Here is a 20,050-nt window from a genome sequence, read left to right on the forward strand (position 1 = left end):
ACCTTTAAAGTGGTAGCCCCATTTTACAGATGAGAAAACTAACAAAATGAGTGGTACAAACATGAAACATTGCTTTGATATCTCAGTTTAAACCTTGAAAATAGGACACGTATTTTATGTCACTGAAAGGTTGATATAAAATAACTGAAAACCATGGAAAAAATCACCCCTACCCACAAACTAAAGATTCATTAACTTAGTTTCAACTGGACTTAGGACTTTGGGTTATCCCGATGCTCCAAATTCAGCTTTTCTTGTAATCAACTCTGATGATTATTGAAGAGCTTGCACTTTTCTTAGTAACTCCTCTACTTTTGAACTTCAGCTCCTTGCTACAAACAGACTATTTCCTCTGAGTCCTGATATGCCATCTGGGTTTAAGATTTGTGGGGAGGGGTGCTTGTACAATTTGGTCCTTAGTTTTCTTTGAAGCAGAAGCAAACTGCCCAGGGACTGTCTCAGTCCTTGACGCACTCCCTTTAGCCATGCAAGCCTCTTTCTGAGTCCAGCGACTGAGCTTCCAGCAAAGCATAGCGCAGCTGACATCTTGTGGGCATAAACAATAATTACATCATTTCACCTAGATTCCAAGATTCTGAACTTGGCTACATTATCCAGAACACAATAGGCTCAGATCCCATCCTCAACCTCGGACTCTTCATCTTTACATCTGTGCAAAATTCTTAAATTTCTTCTGAAGTTTCATTTAGTCTTCTTTCACAGTGTTACAAGATATGTTTTTAATGTAAGTCTGGTGAAAATTTTTTTAAATTCACTTTAATGTTTAAAAGAAAAAAATCACTTTCACAGATGACTGAAATATTGCTTCAAAAAATACAAAAAGAAACTCAGCTCTACCTCTTCGCATCTTTTCATATCCCCCTATATGTATCAATTTGAAGATAACAAGGCATAAAGAAAAAGCATTTCTTAACCATTCAACACATTTACTAGGTGCTTACCATGTCCCAAGCAATATGCTAGAACCAGGATAGAAACATGATAGATGATGTGGATCCCAATCTCAGAATATAATGCATATGAACCCATTCATCTCAAATAGTACATTACACAGTCATGCATTACTAATTCACATGTCACTCTCAATTCTATTCCCAATATCATCTGGGCCACCTACTAGTGTTATTGCATTAATATAACATTTATAGTATAATTGGTAAAAAAACATATGCTACATGCCATATTTTCCTAAAAGCTCCTGGCTGATGTGATTTCCCCAATCTCCTTGATACACCTAAATATCATTCTCTTTCCAAATTAATTTCCTTCTCTGGCAAGAGCACTGATTTTACATATATATATGGATAAGGGACAGAGGAAGAAGGGGAAAGAGAATTTTATGCAGGCTCCACGCTCAGCATAGAGCCTGATCAGGGTTCCATTTCACAACCCTGAGATCATGACCTGAGCCGAAATTAAGAGTCAGACACTTAACAGACTGAGCCATGCAGATGCCCAATTTTTAAAACATTTTACCACTTTTTCCTCACATTAAAAAAATAAAGGTGTAATAAAAATAGCTCTGATTTTCAAGCACAAAGGTCTGGGTTCAAATTCTGACATGATACTGTGCACCACTGATGAAAGTGCTTTATTTCCCTTCCTCTAGGTTCTGTCACCTATAAAAAGGGAGTATAGCAAAGCCAAACTCTGTGTCTTTATGAGGAAAGATTACACGTAATCAATCTGTAAGACTACCATAGACCCTACTATAAAACAGGCATAAAATTAACATTAATTACCCATCTTCTATTATTTCTCCACAATTTTAGCCTTTTATTTGAACAAAATTCTCATTGGTCATTACAGAAGCTTACATAACATAGCAATCTCTACTTTTCAATGAGAAAATCCTATCACTTAATGTAGAAACAGCATACTCTACATAGAGATAGGCTTCATCTGGTGAAATAAATAGCAACTCATAGTTTTTTATGAATTTATGCCTCATGCAGAGCTGAAACCAAAGGTATTTTTTATGTAATTACTTACCTTTAGTTACTCAATGTCAAATTTAAGTTATTTTAGCACCTCCGTATGTGGCTCAAAAACACCATTAATTGTTCTACTTTGAGGCAGTTCCACACAAGAAACATAGATTTCAATGTTTTATAAAACTTGTTTCTAGGGAATCCTGGGTGGCTGAGTGGTTGAGTGTCCGCATTTGGCCCAGGGCATGATCCTGTGGAGTCCCAGGATCGGGTCCCATGTCAGGCTCCCTGCATGGAGCCTGCCTCTCTCTCTCTGTCCCTCTCTGTGTCTCTCATGAATAAATGAATAAAATCTTTTTTTAAAAAAATGTGTTTCTATACTATCATATAGTCATGAAGTGAAAGGAATCTTAAAAGGTTCCCTGGATAATCCCAAGCAAAATACCTCAAGTATTCAAAAGAGGCAATTTAAAGTCTAATCAAATTTATTTATCCTTCTAGGCAACATGTTTTTATATCTAATTGCAGTTGAAACATTAAAAAATGTCAAGTTTCTCTTCATAGCAGTTCTTTTCCAATTTTGAGAATTTTAAATTTTAAATTTTCTTTCCCAAGTTAAAACATTCCAGCTCCTTTTGCTTCCCAGAGCTGCCCTAAGTTTTTCCTCTTTTTTATTCTGACCTATTTGGTCAGAATTTTACTACTGTTTAAAAGATTATATTTTCTAGGCAAAGTACTAGAGAGACAGCTTAGTAGTAAAGCATTTTTTTCTAATTGTGAAAAGAACTGGTGAATCCTGTCCTCTGGAAATGCTTGTGAGTTCATTAGACGTTCTGAGGAAACCAGATTCAACACATGTGGAACAAGAAATAGATGTTGTGAGATCTTACCTTCATACCTTTATTAAATCAGCAGTTAAAATTAATAAATGAAGTACACTTTGAGACTATGTCTATTCTATTTATTCACCAATATATTTTATTCACCAATACACATTTTGCATTAAAGTAAACAACATAAAAGGAGAGAAAAAATATCTAATTCCTGTCCTTAGGGCATTTGTGATGTCCTGAAAGAAAAATCAGTTCTAGGAAGTTACATATGTTCAGAGAAAAACAAACACAAAAATTTCAAAAATAATAGAATAAAAACTGAGTCTCTAATTTTTGGAAAAATGAAGAACAGCAGAATAATGAAAGTCAAATCAGATTATCCAAGTGCAAGCTTCTAGAATAAGCTCATTTTAAAGAAGTGGGAAATTTTTAAAGGTTATCTCGTCTATGCCCATTCTAGATGTTTCATCTCATTATGAGGAAAAAATGTATTGATTTTAAAAGGCTGTGCTGATATTAAAATTATAAATCTTCATCATTGCTTTCAAGATCAAATTGGCTTTCCTCTTCCCAAATAAAAAGATTTTCATCCTCAAATACATAAAATATTTCTACTGTATTTCTGTTACTAATATTTAAGGATGTTTCAACTTGGTAAAATAGGCAAGTCTGACCATGCATTTCAAAAAAGAAGTCACTATTTTCTCTTACTACTTGGTTGAGATTTGTTCTTGAGTTCTGAAATCTGCTATTCAAGAAATTATTATTCTCATCAACTACTTCAAAGATTTCATTTGTCTGATTAATGGAGTCACGTGTATCTGAATTCCTATTATCCACAATCAACAATGATGTGTGCAAGAAATTCACAAAAAACTTTTTCTTTAAATATAATTGAAATTTCTTTAAATTTTCTTCCTCTAAGCCCAATGAACTAATTCCCTTTAAATTTCTTAATTTTCTTTTATCCATCAAGTCAAATGTATCATCAAAGGCATTATCAATAAATGCTTTTCTACCATTTACTTTATTGTTATCATCTCTAAATATGGTTTTGTTCGATGGTAGTAAATATGGATGTACTTTCATCCATAAATGGAGGCCCAAGAAATTTTCAATATCAGAATTTTTGCAATATGCAAATCCTCGGTCTTCCTCATTTATAGGCTGGATGATAACAGTTAGTATCGGGCAATGCTGTCCACAGATAGCATAGAGTTTATCCAGAGAGTCGCCTTCCTGAAGTGCACCATGAATTGCATTATTAGCAGGCAAAGGTTGATTTTTAATAGTATCATCAGAGACAGGATGAACTTTGTTACCAGCAGATGTAAAGCCATGAGTTACTGATGTGCATACTCTTTCTGATTTATGATTAGCCTTCTCCTCTGCATGATGAACTGGTATTGTCTCCCTGGCACAAGTTTTATTTTGAACATCTAGCAAATCCTCACAAAAAGGCTCAGAATCACTACAATGAGGCATATTAAAATAACTGCATTTCAGTTCAAGGGGTTGACTCAATTCCTCCAATTCTGAAGAGGACAGCTCAGCCATGTTTGGGTCTGGGGCCAAATTTCCGAAATGGGAATATGGTACTTCATTGTCATTATTAAGTAGAGTATCCACTGATAGGGTGTCTGCATTGCCATATAAGCCAGAATTTTCAGGAGATGATATTCTTAACAAATGATTTTCCTTCAGGAGCCACTTTCCTTTATCAATCAGTACTCCTTCTTCTATGTCTCTGATGATTCTGTTATGATCGTTTTGTTTTGTACCATGTCCTACGATGTCTCCTCCATGATAATTGGCCCTCACATCATTAAAGTCACATTTATCTTGTCCTTCTTCTAGAAATTTCTGCAACATAGATGAATTACTAGAGAGCTGTTCAGAAGAGCCAAATGACTGACCTTCAGAATCATAAAGATCTACTTTCCTAGCACACTGAAATTCGACAGAATTATAAGGACAAACCTGAGATCTGTGTATAGACCCAGAAAAAAAAGATGGTTTAATAATTTCCCCTTTACTGTAAAGTTTTTCTATTGTCCTTTTAACAAATCCTTTATTATAGTCCTTGTCTTGAACAATTTCCTCACAACTGCCATTGGGGCCATCACTGGATGTTTTATATGGCTGCTCATTCTCACTGCTTGGTCTAAATTCAGACCAATCAGAAGTCACTGGTCCTATGAAGTCATTTTTAAAATCAAGAGAGGACTCTGAATAACTTCCAATTTCCATGCTTTTCACCATCATTTTTACTCTCATTTTAGTTTCTCCTTCATTGAGTTCCTTTTCAGTATTTTGCTTAGAATCATAGCAAAACACTAAAGATGGTGGTGTTGCCAGCCTCCTTCGGATTGCCTCGCAAATTATACCATTTCTTTCTTCTTCTTCTGTAATGTTCCTTCTGGAGCCGTCGATCAATTGCAAATTTTTACTAGCCTCTAACTCTTTTTGGATCAATTCTTCAGCAGCCTGATCTCTTGCATTTACCTTCATATGAAAGGTATCAGTGTCCTGGTTTTCTAATTCTTCAAAAGATTCCAATTCTGAAATGTTTCTTTCACTTGATGTCATGCTATTGGTAATTGAGCCTGGTTCTTCAGAAGTCTTTGAGTCTTCCTTATCAGAGGATGTATATGCATTTTTACCCTGAAATGTCTTTAATGAATAATTTTCAAATTCAGCTACAGAACTACGTTCCTTATCAAATTCTGGTTCACTTTCATTTATGGGAAAGCTAGAGTAGCTTAAATTGCTGATATTCTGGTCTGATACCAATATATTAAAGCTATGTTTACACCCAGGGTCTGCCAAAATATTTAAATCTTTCTGAACTTTATTGATTCTTTCTAATTCTTCAGTCAATCCCAAATTATCAGTACATGTGTTTTCTTTAAAAATTAAAAAATCACTGGTGTTACAGATTTTGTTGGGAATGCAGGCCTCATCAATTGGGCAAGTTGCCTTACGACTATGGTTTTCTTCATGAGCACAAGCCTTGTGGGAAGATAGAGCATCAGTAAGTGAACAGACCTCTCCTTGGAAACAAGCCTTACTCATGGGAGTCTGATCAACAGTACAGCCATCACTAGGGCAAAAAATGTCACTAACGTTACAAGTCTCTTTTGGAGGACAGGTCTTATTCACAATGCACATCTGACATGAACAAGTCAACTCTGAAACACAGGCTTCAGGGCCACAGTGCTCACTGGCAGAGTTGCCTCCACCTGAAGAGATTTTCTGTGTTTTTTCATTTTCAACGCACTTAGGAACACTCTGAAGGTTGGGTGTGGAACAATTTGCAGAAAGTCCTACTGGAACCATGTCTTGTTCTTTCTCAGTGAGTCCAAAGTGATTTGTGGTTGATTCCACTAAATTGGCAACAGCAGCCTTCAAATCATCAGCTTCCTCTGTGATGGCAGTATGCCTTAGGACCTCCAATAATCCAAGTATTTCTGAAGCTCTGTTGGTAGTCTTGTGAGCATCACCTTGACAGAAGCTATTTATACTTCCTTTTAAGGTTAGTACCAGAAGCCAAGCTAGAAGAACATTAGTATAAGACTTACATATTGGGGAAGAGAAGGGAATATCTGCAAGTGAACCTGGCATTTGAGTAATTCCATTCTGAGTCTTATGAATACTAGGAACTAAAGCTTGCAGTTGGCGAAGCAGTAAGATTGGTAAAGGATCTTTTGAAGTGTCTTCTTCTGTAAGATCTACTTGAATAGCAGCTTCTACACTGTGCCTTTTTGTAGCTACATTTATCTCCTGGTAAACAAGGCTTATCTCTGGTCCTAATTTTTCAGCACATACCTGGATTTTAGTATTATGATCATCAATAGCTGACTGTGACAAAGCACAATTTTCATGCAAGGGAAGCAAGCAAGCATCATTCAGAGATTCAACCTGGTTCTCATAGAGATCTTTAGAAAGTTCTTCACTGTTAACTTTGTCAAAAAATTTACCTACCTTTTTACCTAGATTTTCTGTCAAACTGGCATTTTTAGTTATATATTTGTTACTTTCTCTAGCAAAATTATTTCCTTCTCCAGAACTTGTGTGGGACTTAGTTCCTGCAAAACCATTGTTGTTACAACTTACCACACTCCTATCCTTTTTGTATATTGGAGCTGATTTTCTAGGTGGCAAAGCTGAATGTGGATTTGTGTTCTGCAACCATCTCTGTATATAACTTTGAACTGAATGATGGCTAACAGCCTCAGGAAAAACAGCTTTTTTCAAAGAACCTAAGGAATTTGCCCTGGTTGTAACTTGTTGTTTACTTACAGTAGTACTTGATTTTAACTTATCCCCTTTTTGTTTCTTCTGAGTTTTTAAAGTTATGTGTGAATTATTAACTTTTGAAACTAAATTTTTCTTAGTAATTCCTCCCAAATACCAAGATGCTATTTCTGTTTGGCCCTGTGGTCCACAAAAATCACTGGGTTTTTGCTCAAGGAAGTTAAACATAGGAAATACATTTTGATCTTCAAAATTATTTTTGCAATACCTAAAGTCATTATGGGGAAATACTTTATCTCCCTGACCAATTTCTCTTTTTGTAGGCCCTCCTAAACTTACTTTGGTTAGTGGTCTGGATTTTCTTTTAGCTAAAAGTCCTTGAACCCTCTTAGGATTCTGAAGAGTATTTAATTTATTTACATGGAAATTCTTGGAATTTACAGGATTGAGATCACTTTGGGGACAATAATTTGATTCAATTACCGTATCACTTACATGGAGGTCTTCCTCACAAACTACTCCTCCTTTAAGGGAACCATCTGAACCCTCCAATATGATTTCCTGTGCAATTCTACGTCCTGTGTTTATTCTCTTACTCTTACTAAGAATTCCTTTGGTTGCAATCTTCCGGACCTGATGCCTAGAATTTATCACTTGTTGCTGAGACTTCATCTTCTTTTTGCTGGCAACAGATAACGAAGTCTGCTTTTCATTTGCTGGAAATTTTGTTAAATCACACTGAGCAAATTCATTAATTAGTCTGTCAATTCTTGTGGTAACAGTGGAAGACTCTACTAAAGCTGGGATCTCAGAAACAGTTTTGTCAATTCCTGAGTCGTTACTTAAAGAATGAGTTGTATCTGCTAAAATAGGGCTGAATCTATCCCTGGTCCTACTATAAGGCCTTAAGATTTTGATATTAGTTTTGTTGTCTGATGTTAAACTATCAACTATAACTTCCTCCACAATTGAGTTTTCTGATATAGTCTGCGGCGAGCCATTATCATGAGACATCTCTAACATCTTCTGATTTGTAATTTCTACACCAGCACATATTGCACCTGACTTGAGCAATCTGCTTTCCTTTTTCCTTTCTAAAGATGATTCCATCTGCTCATTGTTATTGATCTGAACAAGCAGTGGTTTGTTAGATACTGATGACATTTTACTGCAAGAATGTGTGAACATGTGATACTCAGATTTGTTTTCCCCATCTTCCCTTGCTTCCCTATAGGAAAATTGTCTAATCATTTCCTCTTCAACTTCGGTTTCAGAAACCAAGGTCACACTCCCTCTCACAGATTTTTGTCTCACTCTCTTTGGTCCAGGTGTAGGGGGCCTATAAAAATGATGCTTTGCTTGATCCTGAGTCCCCTGGACAATGTTTGTGTCCATAGCACCATTCTCCCAACTAACAGAAGTGCAAGTTTCAGTCTCTTGATCTGTTATTTGAGTGTTTATTTCCTCTGTCAAACTGACCTCTTGATTATTGTCTTTCTCCAGAGATGAGACATCTGCAGACAATGAGCATGCTGCAATCTTTAAATGAGATGACTGATCATCTGTTCTTCCCGGAAAACAGCCTACCTCACACTTTTCATTGTTATGAGAAAGACTAGCTCTACTGACAGTGGTCCACTTTATGGTTTCCTCCTCTTTTATCTTAAATCGAACTTTCATCTCAACTGTCATGGTGCCATCTTGATTAAAAATAATTGATTTCTCAATATCATCTTCAGAAGGGTATATCAGTAAATTCCGAGAATCATTTTTTTCCAAGGCCAAGTAATTTTCAGAAGCAAAAGAATGGTCTGAGTAGCAATCATTATTATGCATTTTGCCAGAAGAAACAGAATAAATCTGGGACCTTGGACTTGAAGGCACATGTGTGCTCACTTTCAAGATTTTAAGAGTTAAAAAATGTCCCATGTCAAAATGCAGAAGACAGAGAAGTTATAAATATCCAATAGAAGAGGCAGCAAAGAAAGAAAAGAAAAAAATTAAGTTATTGGTAAGAAAAATACCATATTTTCTAAATTTCATAGTAAGATTTTTTTTAATACACTGTAAGTCTTTATTACAAAACAAACCTTCCTCACATTGATGCTAGGCAGCCCTAAATGCATGGATGTTTTATTTTCCAAAATATCATCAGTAAATCAGCTGGTTTGAACTTGCAACACATTTTTCTGTAGAAACAATATTGTAAATCATGGTTTGTTTCAGAAACTTGTCTGGAAACCCCTATTGAAACTATAATGCAGCTCTATATCTGAAGTTAAAATCATACATAGTAAGATTATTAATATGTTTCTCACCTCTATGTATTCATTGGTTATTTAAACTTACTATAACATCTGGTACATTTCTACAAGCTACTCTCAAAAAGAAAACCTATAATTCTACTTTAATAATGAGATTCATAGAATTTTAATGAGTTTAATTAGGCAATTTTAAGAAGGAAATTATAAAGTAGAAACTGACAAGGATTCTAGCAAAAATAAAGATTTTTGTGGAATTTTGTTTTGTTGTTTTGTTTACCAGTACTGAAACTGGAGTCTAAGTGCTGCTTACCTATGCAAACAGAGCAAATAATATAATTCAGTTATATTCATTTTCCTGCCTGTCCAAAGCCAAGAGAGACATCTATAGCATTATGAAAGCTAAAACATTTTTAGAATTTAAAAACATTAATTGAGTAATAATTAGTAATTTAGCATTCACTTTGCATAATTAGTACATTTGACATAGGGCACAAAAAAAACAGAGCTAGACAACAAGCCAACATATTTAGTTATTTTTTACTGTGTGTCTCTAAAGATAACTTTAGTATTCAAGCTTCTTAAATTCAATCAAACTCTTATTAACAGTTTGTACAGATTTACATATGTTTTGCATCAATTAAATACCTTCAACATTTCAGAGTATAAACCTAAAAATATTTTCTCTTATTTTTGTATGCATTTACCAAAATTGCCAATGAAAATGCCTCACTTAAAATTTTTTAAATTAAAACTTAACAAAACCCTCACATTCCCTAACACCATCAAAAATCATACTCAGCAACCCATATCACAAAATAGTAAAATCACCTTAGTAAAATGAGCACAGTGAAATAGTACTACCATACACTTACCAGGTATTTGGCAGCTAATGCCTACAAAATAGAAACATTAAGAGATATCTATTGAATATATCGTAACAGAGGAGTTTTACCCTCTTCAGCAGTAAGTAGAGAGATTAATACTACTCAAAGGGTTTATTATTCCACATCTTAAAAAAAACCAAAATTTAAGTATAAATGGCAATAAATTCCTTAGCATAGAGCTAAAAAAGTGTGCACAATGAATAGAGATTAAAATATTGAGCACACTGAATAATACAACCACGCCTGCATAGAGAATTTACAGCTTATGCCACAGTTCTGAGCATCAACAAGCCCTATTTCTCCCCAACCCAAAAGATTATGCTATGTTGTGCAGCATTTCCTAAGGAATCATCAACCTAGATTATTAACCAGCATAAATGATCACATCAATTTTTTAAATAAAAAATGGATCCAAGGGCTGTGATTTTTACTGGAAAAACTTCAGAAAGTGGAGTTGATATGTACTTAAGAGATTTTTAAAAACACAGTCACTCAATCTGCTGAGCTCAGCTATGATGCTGCATGGTAAGATCTGGAGAAAACTCTACCAGATGTCACTTACACAAATTCCATAAAACTCCTCTCCAAATCAAGAAATGCTGGCAATTTTTTTTATCTAGGTATTATATTCCCCCCCCCCCCACACACACACACACACAAATAAAGGCTTACCACATCAACTTAATCACTGACTGATTTGGAAAAATCTAAAAAAAAAAAAAATCATACAATCTCGATGACTCTTTCCAACTATACATATAACCAATTTCAGTTTAGAATGTTTTTGATCCTCTCATCTTCTTTCACGTGATGAAGGAAATTGGTCATTTAAGCATAGATTGTTTTGGGTTTTGGGTTTGTTTTTGGTTTTTTGATGTTGTGGTTAAAAACAAAAGAAAAAAAAAAACCACACAACTCAGGGCTAAAAATTTAAGTGACTTACTCTTTCTGCTTTCTGATCTAGTATTTCCCTTGATGTATACATGATGAGAGGTCCCTGGTAATCTTGCAGAAAGCAAGTACTTCTGGATGTCATAATTTCCTGGTTTAAATGGCTCCCTTCCTGCTGCCACCACAGCTCCAGAGCTCAGGATCACTGCCTGGAGACTGGGAACCTAGAAGAAACCAAAGAGTTAAGGTCCTTATATGAGCAACATGAAGTTTTGTTCTTTCCATACGGTAATTTTTTTAAGATTTTATGATGTTTGGGATGCCTGGGTGGCTCAGCGGTTGAGGTCTGCCTTCGGCTCAGGGTGTGATCCCAGAGTTCTGGGATTTAGTCCCCCAGTGGGCTCCCTGCGGGAAGCCTGTTTCTCCCTCTGCTTGTGTCTCTGCCTCTCCGTGTCTCTCATGAATAAATAAATAAAATCTTAAAAAAAAAAAAGATTTTATGATTATTTTTTTAAGTATCTCTACACCCAACGTGGGACTTTGAATTCACAACCCTGATATCAAGAGTGTGGTGGACTGAGCCAGCTATGGCCCCCCTTCCATGTCAATTTTATAGTGAATGGAATCAACAACCTTCAGGGCTTTACAGAGATAATCACCAAGCATTCTTTTTTTTTTTTTTTCTTTTTTTAAAGATTTTATTTATTTATTTATGAGGGACAGAGAGAGAGAGAGAGGCAGAGACACAGGCAGAGGGAGAAGCAGGCTCCATGCAGGGAGCCCGACGTGGGACTCGATCCCGGGTTTCAAGATTGAAGCCCTGGGCTGAAGGCAGCGCTAAACCGCTGAGCCACCTGGGCTGCCCATCACCAAGCATTCTTTAGGCACCAATAACGTATACAAAATTACCAACTATCAAGGTGGGGGTGGTGAGACCAACATCATTACTTGGCCAGTACACTACCTGGTGACCAGTCTTCTGCCATAACTTAAAAAATATCTTTAAAAGTCAGTTCAGCCTCTGCCTTCCCCACCAAACTATCCATCTGTGGCTAATTTCTACCCTGAGCAAGCCGAGAAAGGGCCTGGTGGACAGGCTCACAGCTGCAGGGGGAGCTCTCCTCTGTCCCTCCACCTACCTACCTACCTACCTACCCTCCCACCAGCAGAAGCGGCAGAAAAAAATGCTTTCTCTACCTAACAGTATCACTGGTGGCCACGGCTTTTCAAGATTCTGTGCCAACCCATCATTATTCAACTCGGTGCTCAAGGAAGGCAGAAAAGGGGAGGGAGTGTGAGATTAAAAAGAGCCCCTCATGGCAATCGCTTCCTCGGATTCTGACCAGAGAACAGTAGAGCCACCCACACACGTGAGCCGGGACCCTCCCACCAGGGTGGGAGCACACACACACACGTGCACGTGAAGCCTTCCATTCTCGGGCGCCTCCATCCACATCCTACGTGACGCGAGCTCACACGTGAGAAACGCGCAGAACACTCACTTTCCTTCCATCCGTGGCATACAGCTTGGTCACCGGGAACCGCATGACCTCTGTCAGGTGCTGCAGAAAAGCCTGGAAGCTCGGCGTGACCCTTCTGCTCATGACAACCACACGCCGCATCTTCGGGTCGCCATTTCTAAAGACCAGAAGCCTTCGCGGGGCGCGTAGCATGCCGGGAGCCCCGGCGGCGCCTACGCTGATTGGCGGGGAGCGCTGCGCGTGCGCGCTGATGGCCCGGCTGCTGAGCCACGGTCGCGGGCGCCGGCGGGCCTTGTCGAGGTCGACCGGCTGCGCCTTCCTGTGGTGGGAGCACAGGTACGACGCGCCGTCCTCCAGCTCCTCCAGCCGTGTGATGCTGTGCCGTCCCCGAGGGGTGCTGATGTTCCTCACCCCGAAAGGTAAAGGCACCTTCCTTGATAAGTTATCGAGCAGAGCATCAAATGTCTTGAAGGAACGAGGGTTGACCACCACCTTGACGCCGCCAAACTGTGGGTCTCCGCTCTTGTAGAAGCTGATTTTTTTGGCCACAACAGGATGCATGACACTCAGGTGGCGAGGAGGACCTTGACCTTCAAAAGACCGATGAATCATGGAAACACTAGTGGAAGAGGTTTCGCTCATTTTGGCTGAGAATGGGGGGGGGGGGGGGGGGAAGGATAATTATTCATCACCATGACGGCACCATAAAGAATTCATGATAACGTAAATGCAATCTAATTAGAGTTGTGGGTATCTTGGCTATTCCTAGCATTTCATTCATTCATTATTCCTGCCTATTTTGAAAGGGAACTTTAAGGGGCTTACAATAAAAAAAAAAAAAGAAAAGAAAAAGAAAAGAAACAATAAGGGTATTTATAATTTTTTTTTAATTTTTATTTATTTATGATAGTCACAGAAAGAGAGAGAGGCAGAGACACAGGCAGAGGGAGAAGCAGGCTCCATGCACCGGGAGCCCGACGTGGGATACGATCCAGGGTCTCCAGGATCGCGCCCTGGGCCAAAGGCAAGCGCCAAACCACTGCGCCACCCAGGGATGCCTGGGTATTTATAATTTGAAGATGAAAACAAACTAAAGACACGAATAAAGGTGTCATTAAATAAATTATGATATATACACCCATGCCCTAGGAAGCTATGCAACCATTAAACATTACTTTAGAAGTCTATATTTATCAGCGTAGAAAAGTGATCATAAGAAAAAGGCAGTTTATAAAATACATATACCGTGCCATTGCCAAGCATATACATATTTATTAGGCTAGTGGGGAAAAAAATCCAGAAACATATATAGCCCTAATGTTGACGGTAATTATCACTGACTGGCAGAACTATGGATAAATACTTGTTTCTCATACATCGCTAAATTTTGCAGATCCTAAAAACTAAATAGGTGTTATTGGACAATTAAAAAATAGCAAAAGAGACACGCATCAAAAGCCATCCGATGAGAGAAGAGTTTTGCAGTTGATCCCTTTAGTTCTGCATGTCCTGCCAGTGAAGGGAAAAAAGGGGGAGACAGGAAAAGTTTATCCAGTTCAAATTGTTGGGTAGAACGAAATGAGTTCATCTGGAAGGAAATGTTTTCTGACATTAAATTCTAGAACAAGGATGTAAATCCTTAAATAAAGGCCATATTAAACTAATGTAAAATGTTTCCATTACAGATTATTAAAAGTGCAGGTAGGGGCACCTGGGTGGCTCAGTGGTTGAGTGTCTGCCTTTGGCTCAGGTTGTGATCCTGGAATCCTGGGATCCAGTCCCGCATTAGGCTCTTCGCAAGGAGCCTTCTTCTCCCTCTGCCATGTCTGCCTCTCTGTGTCTCTCATGAATAAATAAATTAAATCTTTTTTAAAACATGCAGGTACACTGTTGGGGGCACTTGACGGAATGAGCACTGGGTGTTATGCTATATGTTGACAAATTGAACTCCAATATAAAAATATACAAAAAAAATGCAGGGAGATTATGCACCATTAATCCTTCTTTGGGAATCATTTCATTAAATATTTTGAATGAATGATAGCATTGCTATGAGCTATAGAAAGTGGAGGTACTGTTCCCATTAGTGGTTCTAAAGTTAAAACTTCAGGGCACCTGGGTAGCTCAGTGGGCTAAGTAAGCATCTGCCTTCAGCTCACTTAATGATCCCGGGGTCCTGGGATCGAGCCCCACATCATGCTCTCTGCGCAGTGGGGAGCCTGCTTCTTCCTCTGCCTTTCCCCCTGCTTGTGCTCTCTCTCTGTCAAATAAATAAATTAAATATTTTTAAAAATAATTAAATTAAAACTTCAGGAGGGGGACGCCTGGGTGGCTCAGCAGTTGAGCGTCTGCCTTCCATTCCAGGCATGATCCCTGGATACAGGATCAAGTCCCACATCGGGCTCCTTGTGGGGAGCCTGCTTCTCCCTCTGCCTGTGTCTCTGCCTCTCTCTCTGTCTCTCATGAATAAATAAATAAAATCTTAAAAAAAAAAAAAAAAACTATTTCAGGAGGGAATTTAAGAGCCATTTTCAGCCACTCAGGTTTTTCCCTCCTACTTCATAAGTGAAACCAGAGTCTGACAAGTGACCAGCTCATGGAAAGGTTTGTCTGGTTCTGGATTCACTTCTCATTTGTAGCATACTGTGACTATTTTCTACTATATTTAAGTTGATGTAATTATTAGTGTCTTTTGACAGAGTAAGAATGCCCTGCAGCCTTAAGGACAAATTGAACAAACTAAATAAACGTGATCAGTATTAGATGAAAAAAGCATATTTGTCATTATAAATCAGCTATAAGTTTGGCCCAAATCATCTACTTAACTGTTTGCAAACTGTTGCCTAAGATCCTTCGTGTATCTCCAATATGATTTGCAAATTTTATGTGTAATTTAGGAAAATACATTCAGAGATCAAACTAGAATTTATATATGTCTCCCCCACTCCCTTCGACAAGCAGTTGAAAGTAATTATAGTACTTAAGACAATAAAGGCAGCTGCAGCAGGTTTGTGCTTCGGAAGCTGGGAAATCCACCTTCGCCATGGAGTCAGCAAAACTGCACCTCTTATCCTCAGCTGATAAACTGTGGTCTGACCTTGGGCATGCTGCTTAATCCCCATGCCCTCACTAACTATAAGAGGGATGAATTCTTTCAATATTTAATAAAAACGTCAGGACTCTTTGCCTCCAAGTACTTTTTAGGTTAGTTTACTTACATACTTATTTTAAAATCATTTACATTAATAGTGTATGAATAAAACACATTTTCTCCTAATTTTGGAAAATTATATTTACCTACAAGCACATAGCAAAGCTTTTAATTGCAATAGTCTTCTGTCTGGATCTCACTATTTGGAGAGCCAATGACCTGGTTATCAAGTTAAGACACAGTTATGTAAGCTGATAGCCTAAGGGGTTTGCTTTTGGGAGGCTTTTTTCCCCCCCTCAAATAAAAAAATGGAGATTTTGTGCTTGGACCAGGAAAGAGAACCTAGAAAATAAAGACAATTGGAGGGAAGAAGTGGCCCCCATTGGGCTATCCTAGCTGCCTGACCCCGAACTGAAGGTACCAGGTCCTGGGAAGATGCCATATGCCCAGCAATGGAGAGGCATTTATAGAGAAAGAACCTATAAGATGGTTACCAGGGTCCTTGAGAAGGAAGCTGTAGACAAAAAAAAAAAAAAAAGATTTTATATATATATATATATATATATATATATATATATAATTTTTTTTTTCATAGGATCCTCACTGCATGTAAGAAGATCTCTGAAAATGCCTAGAAGTCATTGGTGGAAAGTGCTGACACTTTGTGTACATGCAAGTGACTTTTTTTTTTTAATTTATTTTTTTCATGCAAGTGAGGTTTAAGAGTCAATGGTAAGGTGGGCATTGTATGTGAAATACAGAATATGATGAATATTCAGTATCATTGTTGAATTAAAGGATCTGTGTGGATCCAGTGCACAATATCATTATTGAAGAAGAAAGGACAAAGCCAGATTCCTCCCAGAAGAAATGTTTCAATCTTTGCCTTGATATAATCATATATATGTCCTACATTTTCCATGGGAAATTCACTGAGAAATTCAATAGCACAGTTAAGGAAGAGTAGGAGTGTCATGAGAATATCAAGGAGGGATCTCTAGTTGAGCCTGATAGATTGGCACTGAGGGTTGGAAGAAATGGCAGTTTATTTTATTTATTTATTTATTTATTTATTTATTTATTTATTTATTTATTTATGAGAGATGCAGAGAGAGAGAGAGGCAGAGACACAGGCAGAGGAGAAGCAGGGAGCCCGATGTGGGACTCGATCCCGGGACCCCAGGACCACGCCCTGGGCTGAAGGCAGGTGCCAAACCTCTGAGCCACCCAGGGATCTCGGAAATGGCAGTTTCTACAGGAGAGCCTGCATAAAGCTGAGATGCCAGAGGCAGAATGGTGGAGATGCCCTCCAGGAAGAAGTATAGCTTCTGCCAAAGACATGAGCAAGACCAAGAATGTGGTCAGTGAGTCTTGACAGTAGAGTGTCCCTTTTTGTGAAACAGCTACCAGCCCCTTCACACCTTTTAGTTACCTTGTCTTAACCTTCTTATTTAGCTTTAAAAACTGATCAGAATGTAGATGGAAATTTTAAAATATCTCTTTCCATACTTTTTAAATAGTAAGTACCATGCCCTCTAAAGTTGAATAAGGCAGTAATATACTTAGGGGAGGGATATCTAGGGGGACAAAGTAGCCTGAAGTGGTCTAATTCTTCTCCCAGCAGGTGCAAAGGAAAAGTAGAGGTGCAAAGAAGTAATAAGGAAGCTAGATTCCTAAGACCCTCCATTTTTCTCACCACTGACTTTTCCTAGAAGTAGCAAATGATCTGATAAACAAAATCTCTTCCCCACAGCCCACATTATAGTGAAATCTATTTCCAGTGACTAGATAGCATGCTACCAGTATCTTCACCTCTTCTCTGCATTCTCTTCATTGCCAAAAGTCAAACTGCAGAACTATCATGATATTTGTATCAATTTTTAAGATTAAGCAGATGTTTTTAACACCATTTGGTTCACTGATTTATGGTGAAACCATAAATGGTTCACCATACCCATGATTATGCTTATCTGTGCCATCATTGTTCTCAATACCTGTACTGCTCAGATCTAAATAGTTGCTCTACCAAGAGGGCCATAGCTTCTTACCACCATTCACTTGACAAAACACACTGCAGAATTACAAGATGCACATGCATCATTTCACTAATTATATCTTAATTTTCTACAATACACTAGGAATTCAGGCAGTTCAGAAAAAGAATTAAGTAGACTTCTACTTCATTGGTATATTCATAAAGTTAGTTCTATGGTGATTCAGAGATTTGACATTACAAGAAAAATTCATTCATTCCACAGTTTATCATAACTCTGTGAGGTGGGGTTAAGGATGGGAGTTCAAAAAGGAAATACACCAATTCTCCCCTATGGTGGTCACAGCATTATTGAATTAAAACCAGCTTCCTTCTTTAATGGATTGCTCAGATTCCTCTAATATGTAAGTAGTGTTCTTATAACCAGAAAAAAAAAAAAAAAAAAACCTACCCCTATTTGAATACACTAGAATTTCTTGATTTCTTGATACTGAAGTTCTCTCCTACTTCAATATCAGCAAATTATGAAGGTTTCTAGCCTATTTATTCTTTTTTCCTAATGGTTAAAGATGGAATACAAATATACAAGCTAGATATAAAATGGAAAATAAAATACAGCTAGCTAAACACAGATTGCTTTCAAAATAAAGATTTCAAATAGTTTACTTACCAGAACTTGAAATGTCCCCTTTAAAGAAAAACCTGTTTTAAGTTGTTTATATAATTCATATAATGTTACTGGATATGTAACCTGCTCATTTCATGCAAAGAAACTAATGTCTTTGGATTTATTCTTAGCGTATCCACCCCGGGACTGAGTAAGCCAATTAATTTAATCCAAAGTGATGCTAATCACCAGACAGAATTCACCTTAAGGAGACCACAGCCAGAAACAAACCAGTTCCTAGCACGCTCCACAGTCATGAAGTCTTCCTAATCAGAGTTTTTCTTGCCTTGTCTTGCTTACCCAGTATCACTCTCAGATCACCAATCCATGAGCTTTTCTCTCTCAGACAGTCTTAAATTCTCATTTATTTATGTTAAGGAGAAAAGACTGTTCTGCTGCTAAAAATGAAATAGTTTGACATTTTATCATTCTTTGACAAGTAACTCTGAGTCAGTATTTGCTCATGGTAGTCATTTAAGCACTCCTGTTTATTACTGCATCAATGCAGTTCTAATGAAAATGGCTGTAAATGTGAACAATTTGGCTGCTCAGCATAACACAAGACAAATAAAAGAGGCACCACATGACAAAGTGATTTTATGCTTCTGCATACACAGCACTCTTCCGCTTTGCTTAATCATGATGAGATTTGAGCATGTTTCAGGACTTTGTCACCTGAGGTGACACCTGCTGCCTCTAATGGCTACCTGTAGTCTAATCTGATTTGAAGTTACCCTACCTAGTCAGATTTCCTATCAGGCTTCCTGCCTCAGCTCTGAACCACAAAAACAATGTAAGGGGTCCTCCAGGAAAAAAGGATCGGGTTCAAACATGTGCTCTCAAATGCTGTCTCCAAACAGATCACGAAAGGAAAAAGACTCGTGAAATGGCACACTCTGCCTGATAAATACCGACTTCATAACATGTCACCTATTAAAAAGTAAAAAAGAGTAAGAGAGGGAAGGGAGAGAGGGAGTCACTGAGTGAAGGAAGGAAAGATGGAGGGAGAGAGGTGTAGATAAGAGAAACAATAGTGTTTAACTTTGATACGAACCTCCATTTATCATCATCACTGTTCACACAACGACATGGCTATTGACTCAATAAAGAAATTTATGTTTACAGGGTACCAATATATATGAATGGCATCATTACTAGCTCCAAATAAAAGGGCACATTTTAAAAATTTGGCATGAGATACAACCTGCCCCTAAATAGTTACAGGCTAATGAGGCATTTCTGTTGACTTTATTTTGAATCCTACAATCCATGTCTGATAAACAACTCACATCTATCGGTTTTATTTCAACAGTGAAGGAATGTCAGCTAAAGGAAGTCTTTTGGGCACTTCTAGGAAGAGTAAAATTTCGTGCATCAGCAAGAAGGAACTCTCCTTCTCCAAGAATCTCCTGTAACACATGCTGCACTCCCAGGACTTCAGTTAAGAAGAGGGACCAAGTGCACCTGTTGCCCAATCATGCCATGATGCTATCTCCCTCGCATCACTTGTATTAGCACACAGCAGTGTGGGAAGTCCACACCACTGTTTCTCAAGCTTGAATTTGCAGATGAATCCCCTGAAGATCTTGCTGAACTGTAGCGGCTAAGTAGGTCTCGGGTGGAGCCTGAGAGCCTGCATTTCTAATCCCCTGTTGCTGATGCTGATGCTGCTGATGT

The 20,050-nt window shown here is 37.9% G+C and overlaps 1 protein-coding gene across 1 annotated transcript in view; it reads right to left on the reverse strand.

Moving 5' to 3' along the window:
• Positions 1–3,231: 3,231 nt before the first annotated feature.
• The window catches only part of RP1 (RP1 axonemal microtubule associated), a 54,506-nt gene continuing 37,687 nt past the window's right edge, over positions 3,232–20,050 (reverse strand). The window contains exons 3-5 of the mRNA XM_026014469.2: positions 12,584–13,209; positions 11,134–11,305; positions 3,232–8,937 (exon numbers count right to left, since the gene is read on the reverse strand). Coding sequence (XP_025870254.2) covers positions 3,308–8,937; positions 11,134–11,305; positions 12,584–13,209 — 6,428 coding nt within the window. The 3' untranslated portion in view covers positions 3,232–3,307. The remainder of the gene's footprint in view (positions 8,938–11,133; positions 11,306–12,583; positions 13,210–20,050) is intronic.

The sequence above is a fragment of the Vulpes vulpes genome, chromosome 13 (genome assembly GCF_048418805.1).
Source record: "Vulpes vulpes isolate BD-2025 chromosome 13, VulVul3, whole genome shotgun sequence".
NCBI classification, from domain to species: domain Eukaryota; kingdom Metazoa; phylum Chordata; class Mammalia; order Carnivora; family Canidae; genus Vulpes; species Vulpes vulpes.